At 53.0% G+C, this 6,754-nt stretch overlaps 1 protein-coding gene across 2 annotated transcripts; it reads right to left on the bottom strand.

The window, feature by feature from the left end:
* Positions 1-3,539: 3,539 nt before the first annotated feature.
* CSF2 (colony stimulating factor 2) lies at positions 3,540-5,506 on the bottom strand. Of its 2 annotated transcripts, none has more exons than XM_089334589.1 (4): positions 5,284-5,506; positions 5,149-5,190; positions 4,393-4,538; positions 3,540-3,678 (listed from the first exon to the last, which is right to left on the bottom strand). In XM_089334589.1, the coding sequence occupies exons 1-3, from the start codon at positions 5,440-5,442 to the stop codon at positions 4,437-4,439; spliced, it is 303 nt and encodes a 100-aa protein (XP_089190715.1). In that variant the 5' UTR covers positions 5,443-5,506; the 3' UTR covers positions 3,540-3,678; positions 4,393-4,436. The 2 variants fall into 2 exon arrangements, with proteins under 2 accessions (XP_089190715.1, NP_001164728.1); NM_001171257.1 differs by having other exon boundaries at positions 3,571-3,678; positions 4,393-4,518; positions 5,284-5,442.
* Positions 5,507-6,754: the final 1,248 nt, after the last annotated feature.

Genomic DNA, 6,754 nt, shown 5'->3' with positions numbered 1-6,754 from the left:
AGTGGACAGTGAGAGAGAGAGACAGAGAGAAAGGTCTTCCTTTGCCGTTGGTTCACCCTCCAATGGCCGCCGCGGCCGGCGCGCTGCAGCCGGCGCACCGCGCTGATCCGATGGCAGGAGCCAGGAGCCAGGTGCTTTTCCTGGTCTCCCATGGGGTGCAGGGCCCAAGCACCTGGGCCATCCTCCACTGCACTCCCTGGCCACAGCAGAGGGCTGGCCTGGAAGAGGGGCAACCGGGACAGAATCCGGCGCCCCGACCGGGACTAGAACCCGGTGTGCCGGCGCCGCTAGATGGAGGATTAGCCTAGTGAGCTGCGGCGCCGGCCGTAGATTTTCGTCCTTCTATGGATATGATAATGCTCTGTAAGGCTTCCTTGAACTTGGAGAAGTAATTTTGCTCAGTAGTGCAGTTCTTGGGAGAAGCTGTTGGCTAAATCAGAAATACATGTTTAAGTCATCTTCTTAGCAAAAATGAATAAATAAATAAAAGCAAACTCTTATCTTCACAGTTACAATGGACTTGCAAGCCCTCCACCTCCTAGGAGATGACTTGGCAGGGCCCTCCCTGGTCTGACTTGTGGAGAGTACTGGGGGCTGCCTGGGGAGACTGAGACCCAGAGTCAGGATCACCTGTAATCATGGGGAAAGAGCCAGAGGGTTTATGCAGGATCCGTGGCTTCTAGGACAGTGATGTGAGGACAAGCAGACTGGGAGCCCAGAGGACTATGCAAACAGTGGGCAAAGAGAAGAGGCAGCTCAGTCCTTTCCCAGACTTGCCGCCTTACACTACCCTCATCTCCCTGCTAACTCTGTCATGGGCTCCCAGTGAGTTTCCTCAGTCCCAAAGAGTCCCAAGTGTGGGGCACACTGAAGCAGGCTTGGGTCAGGCTGAGTTCATGACCAGTTCTGCTATGACCTGCCTAGAACTGCCCCACATTGACCCCTGTGTGTTGGGGCGGGGGTAGCTTGGCAAAAGGACATAGACAGAAAGCCCCAGAACCACCCTTGAATCTCCATTCCCTCATGCCCCACCCTTCACTCCCATCAGTGGCTGGATGTCTTTTGAATTGGAGTCTGTACTGGATAATAGCCATCAGTGTGGCCCTGGAATAGTCCCTCCTAGCTAGGCCTCCCTTGTGGCAGGGGTGGACTCCCTACTTTGGGGCAGGGAAATGAAGTCTCCGTTTCTCCAGCTGTGAGCTCATTTTTGTGAGTTTTTCCATGTTCTTTTGAACCTTGTTATATGATGTTCTTTTTTATTGTATTTGATAATGAGATCCTTCAGGGTGGAGGTGAAGTCCTTTGTAAATTCCCTGTAAATTCCCTGTGGCAGGGCTTCTGAAATAGTGTTGAGAGCCCTGGGGTGGTAGAGGTATGCAGTAAGCTACCAGCTGATCTGCATCCTAATCCATTCCTGGTTACCCTGCCTGGACAAAACCATAGCCTCATTCTCCCACAGGAAACTCTGGTCCCTAAGAGCCATCCAGTGTAGACAGTGAGTGTTCAGTCTCTCCCTGAGCCAAGGGCTGGGCCAGGATCGTGGCAGGAGAGCCTGGCAGAGCCCAGAACCTGGTCATGGTCATTGGTTCATCTGGTAGTAAACTCTCCATCCTTTGTTTTTTCCTCTTCCCTGGAAGTTGGCTGGTCTGATCCTCCCCTACCCCTTCAGCTCAGTGTGGTCAGACAGGTCCCAGGGGTAGGGGCTCCTTATCTCAGTTGTGGTTTGGGGAGATCTGCTGAAGGGACCCTGGAAGCAAGAGAAGCATCAAAAGCCACTGAAAGCAAAATCCTATTTGATGAAAACCCGGACTTGCCTTGTATGTGTGTCAGCAGAAAATTCTCTCCGAATCTCAGTGTAGATGGCTGTGTAATTCTTATGGGAAGGCTCTTTCACTGAGGTTGAATGGCTTTTCGACCCCCAGAGGACAGAACCCTGGAGCATGTACAGGTTCCTGGCACCACTTGAAGGTGGCTTCAAGCCAGTTTGAGCTCTGGGCTTGGCAGCTTTTCTGTGGAAGGGACACCTATGTATGTGGGTCTACGTAAATGCTTAGCCTCTTATCAGTCATCACTGGCTTATGAGGAAGATTAGAGAGGTCCTTATCACTGGGCAGGATGTGCTTTTCATTCATTTTCAATGACCACAGCACATCTCATGGATTCTTGTCTTTGCTAAAATTCACCCGTGGTCTAAGACTTTCTTTGTCTAAGACTTTTTCGTGTGTAATCACATCAGGACTCTACTGAGCCCAGGGGGTGGGACAGGAGGTAGGCCATGGGTCTCTGGCCAGGACTGGGACTGTCAGCAGATGCAGGGTGGCACACAGAGGGCATGGTGGAATGATGGGTGCACAGCTGTTAGAGGGCCACAGGCTGCTTCCCAGCCAACTGAATATGACCTGGACCCTGTGTCCCTTCCCCTGGCCCGTTCTCTCAGGGCTTCAGCCAGATAGACTGTTTCGGGAAAAAGAAACCTAACAAAGGAGAAGGCTGGCGCTGCTGACAAACTGAGCCTAGGGGATGCACCCACGTCCAGTCCCAGAAGGGACACAAGTAGCAAACTCAGGACCAAGGCCTTTAGCCTGGTCATCGCTGAAGGAGTAGCATGAGGCTACCTTCTCCTCATCCTGAAAGCAGTGGATTTAGGAGCAGATGCCTGATGGCTTTCCAACTTCATGTAAAAATAAAAATAAAACAGTTCAGAACAATGCTAGAGGCATGTCCCACTGTGAACTAACATTGTGACTGTCAAAAATTGAAATCATTCTGGAGAAAGTTTGGTGAATAGGCTGAGTCCTGACCCCTGTGGTTTGGTTTCTTTCCCCTGAGCAGTGAGTCTGTTTGCTGATCTACCTTAAGAATGACTGAAGCCCTGGGTGTGGGACATGGGGTCCATAGCCTCCCAAGGGGATTTTTCCCAGTGCCAGGGTGGGCCTGTTCATCCAGTGATAGGCAGACATGAGGCCCTTTCACTTGGACTTCCATCCAGGTGAGCCTGGGGCAGGGGCCATTGGGAATCCAAGGATATACCCCTAGGGGAGCACCTTGATCCACCTAGGCCCAGCTTCCTCCTCTGATCAACTGTGAAAGCATTGTCCCTGGCATAGTGCCCCACAACCCCAGCCCCTCAGGCCCTGGGCCCCTCCCACTGCCTGGCCAGCCTTCTCCCTTCCTTGCCCCCTGGGGCTAAGGGGCACCTTCAGCATTTGCTCATGGTTGAAAATAAATCAGCACACTGCATAAATAAAAGTAAGCTTTAAATAATTTATTATTATGTTAAAACACCTCAGATAAATATGGAGTATGAACCTAAATAAATAAATAAATAAATATTTTTACAAACATAAATATATAAATAAATATTACTGATTCCATACATTATCAGACATACCCCCTTCCTCTACCAGGCCCATAACTGGGTCAGTGTGGTCCAGGGCAGGTCCATGCTGTCCCCACAGTGGCCCCTTGGTCCCTCCAACACGAAGATCCTGAGTTTTTGGCTCTTTTGGGTGGGAGAGCAGTAGTCTCTGAGGTCAACAACCAGGGCTGGCCTGGCTAGCCTGCGCTTCCTCACTTCTGGACTGGCTCCCAGCAGTTAAAGGGGATGACAAACAGAAAGCACTTCAGGTTCTCTTTGAAACTTTTGAAGGTGATAAACTCGGTCTCACAGGAAGTTTCCTTAAGAAAAAATGAAAAATAAAAAACACTTGAGTACAGGCTAGTGGGTGCCATGGGAAAGCAGTAATGTGTTTCTGCACTCTCTAAGAACTGCAAGGCTGGAAAGTCCGTTCTGGGAGTCAGGTCATACTGTTGCCACCCATGTGTCACCTGAGGGGTCACAAACATAGCTCTACCAAAGGCAGCTGGGACAAGGGGCCTGAGAGAGTGCCAGTCGAGGCTACCCCTGTCCAGGCCGACCACCCCTGTGATCCCAGGCCAAGGTGGAGCAGTTGGATTGAGGCTGGCTCCCGGTACTCAAAAAGAACAAGATTCGAGGCCACAGACCTCACTTTGGTCCCTTAGAAAGAAAGGGGTATTTGGGACCTTTGTCTATTCCAGGTGGGCCTCTTCCTTGTTCCCATGCAATCCAGGCACCCCACATGAGGCCAGGAGAAAGTCCTGTTGGCAGATAGCATCTGGGCCCTGTACCTTGAGACTTTGGGCAGGCTCTGAGTTTCTTTGGGTTTCTCTCACCTTTGACTTCATTAATGATAACAACAGTGATAAAAAGGATGGTCACAGCTCCCTGGCTTTAACTCTGAGGGATGATTCTGGACTGGCTGCCCCCTCACTAGAGGTACGCATCAGACTCTTCAGGGTCCTGACTGCCATGGCCATGGGTCTCTCCCAGCCTGGGGATTTTCCTGCTTGGTGCCCTGTAGTGCCACTTACCGGGGTTGGGGGACAGTTTTGCTTGTAGTGGCTGGCCATCAAAGTCAGGGTACTCGAGAGCCGCTCCAGGCTGCCCCGCAGGCCTTGCTTGTACAGTTCCAGGCGGGTCTGCAGGCAAGTTGGTTTCTGTGGGAATATCCATTCTTCTGTGAGCAGAGTATGAACAAGGGCCCACAGTGGGCACAGGACAGCCTCTCCATGACTCCATCCTGTTTCTACTCCAGACCCTAAGAGTAGGGCCTGGGAGAGGCACAGGCTGAATCCCAACTAGTCTCAGGCTGGCCCACTCAAACACGCTGCCTCATCTACTATGGGTATGCATTGCCTCCTTCCTGCCCAGCTTGGGCCACCTCAGTTGGCACAGTCATCTTCCCTTATCTTGGTACCTCCAAGAGGGTCCCAGTGCCCGGGGGAGGAGCTCACTTATGCCCCCACATCACCATTCAGGGAGAAGATAGGGTGAGGCCTCACCTGAGCCCACGAGTAAGGCTTGTTTCTGAAAACCCCCTGCAGTCTGCACCCTGTGTCCACAGTGAGCCCTTGAGTGTTAGGTCTGCCTGTGGCTGCTCAGCTGATAAAGGAACTCACGTGACTGCCACAGGGGCGGTCTGAGGCAGCACAATGCTGGCTCCCATCCTGGCAGCCAGCTGCCGGGAGAGAAAGTAGACAATCCTGTGAGGGTCCATTTACAGTGAATCCCCCACCCCTGCAAAGGTAGAGAACCCTGGAGAGGTGTGTCAGAGAGAAGTGTCTTACCTGAGGATCAAACATTTCAGAGACGACTTCTACCATTTCGCCCTGCAGAGAAGGAAAATGTCACTTTTCTAGCTGACAGGACAAGGCTGGGGCCAGCGGGTGGCCCAGGCACAGCCACACTCCTCCCCCACTCACCAGCACAGTGGCAGAATCGTTACTGCGGCTCAGGATGATCCGGGCCTCCTTGATGGCATCCACATGCTTCAAGGGCTGGCTGACAGTGTTGGGCTGGTGGGTGGGTGCAGAGATGGTGCAGACCACACTGCCTAGGAGGAACAGGTTCTGCAACCACATCCTCCTGAGGACTTTAGCCTTTCTCTCTGAGTACTGGGCTCACTGGCAAGAGAGCTTTTATATACACAGTTAGAGGAAATGATTAATGGTGACCACAAAACACCAGGGAGGCGGGGGAACTACCTGAACTGTGGAATCTCCTGGCCCTTATCAGCTACACATGGGGACAGTGAGCCTTTTCCCAGGTGGTCACCTCAGGGGTTTTCATTAATGAGCCCTTCCACGAACCTGTAGCCACCCGCCTGCCTCCTTGAGCCCTCTCCAGCCCCTCTGTGGGCAATGCCTAGGGAGAGACCAGGCCCTAGGCTGACCCTCCCTTTGGAGGGCCTCCAGGCATGGCTTGGCCTTCCTGGCCTGGAGTGGCTGGGGCACAGCAAGGGAGACCCTAGATTGGGCTCCTGCTCCAGGGTCCCCTTCCTGCCTGCTATCTCAGGAGGCCTTGGGTGGGCTGTGCCGACCTTGGTGTCCCTTTCCAGGTTCAGGCTTCCCCTTCTCCTCTGGTCACCGTGAGAGATTTGAGTACAGTTCTCACAGGCCTGTCCCACTGTTCATTTATGCAGAGTCCAATGAAATGGCACAGTCCTATGACGGGTTGTGCAGGCTCCCATCAAGGACCTACAGCAGTCAGAAGCTCAGCCCAGCCAGGAACCCCTACCTCTGTGAGCAGAGGCAGTGACATCCAGTGCACATCAGCCAGTGATGTTGCGGTGCCTTCCTCCAGGGTGAGGCCCAGCTGACAGTTGCTGTCCGGGTTTACCCAGCAGGGGTGAGTTGGGGCTCTCAACTGGGGCAGATCAGGGCTCTGAGTTCAACTCCTGGCTCAGCACCCTCAGATTGAGTGACACTTACCTCTGAGCTATGTGAGCCTTGTCGCCCTCTGCAGGGCAGGTTTCCCTCTCAGGTGGGCACTATATTCCCACCCACAGTCCCCAGCAGCAGGAGCTTCAGGGACGGACTGCAGAGCTGCGCCTGTACTGTACAACATCCAGGGAACAAAGGCTTTTCCAGCAAGGTCTTGTAGACTTCATTTCCTGCATGGCCCCAGCTCCAACCTACTTGCAGCTCTAGCGGCCTCCCTTTGGGAGCAAGAATTGCTTCTGGAAAACCTACAGGCTCTTGAGGGGCTGACAAGTGTTTGATTTTCACAATGGAGTTCAGAGGGGACAGCACAAGTTTGTGTTTGCACAAGGGATCCGGCTTAAGCCGCCCAGGACCTCAAATTCCATGGCCTCAGGGCATAGGTCCATGTGTGCCCTCTTCCACCAAATGCATGCCAATGCAATGGATACACTTCCGTGTGTCCTGGAGGGGA

The sequence above is a fragment of the Oryctolagus cuniculus genome, chromosome 6 (genome assembly GCF_051225735.1).
Source record: "Oryctolagus cuniculus isolate XC-2025 breed Fujian yellow rabbit chromosome 6, ASM5122573v1, whole genome shotgun sequence".
Classification (NCBI taxonomy): domain Eukaryota; kingdom Metazoa; phylum Chordata; class Mammalia; order Lagomorpha; family Leporidae; genus Oryctolagus; species Oryctolagus cuniculus.
The sequence above is the reverse complement of the archived record's forward strand: the minus strand, read 5'-3'. Positions and strand labels throughout refer to the sequence as shown.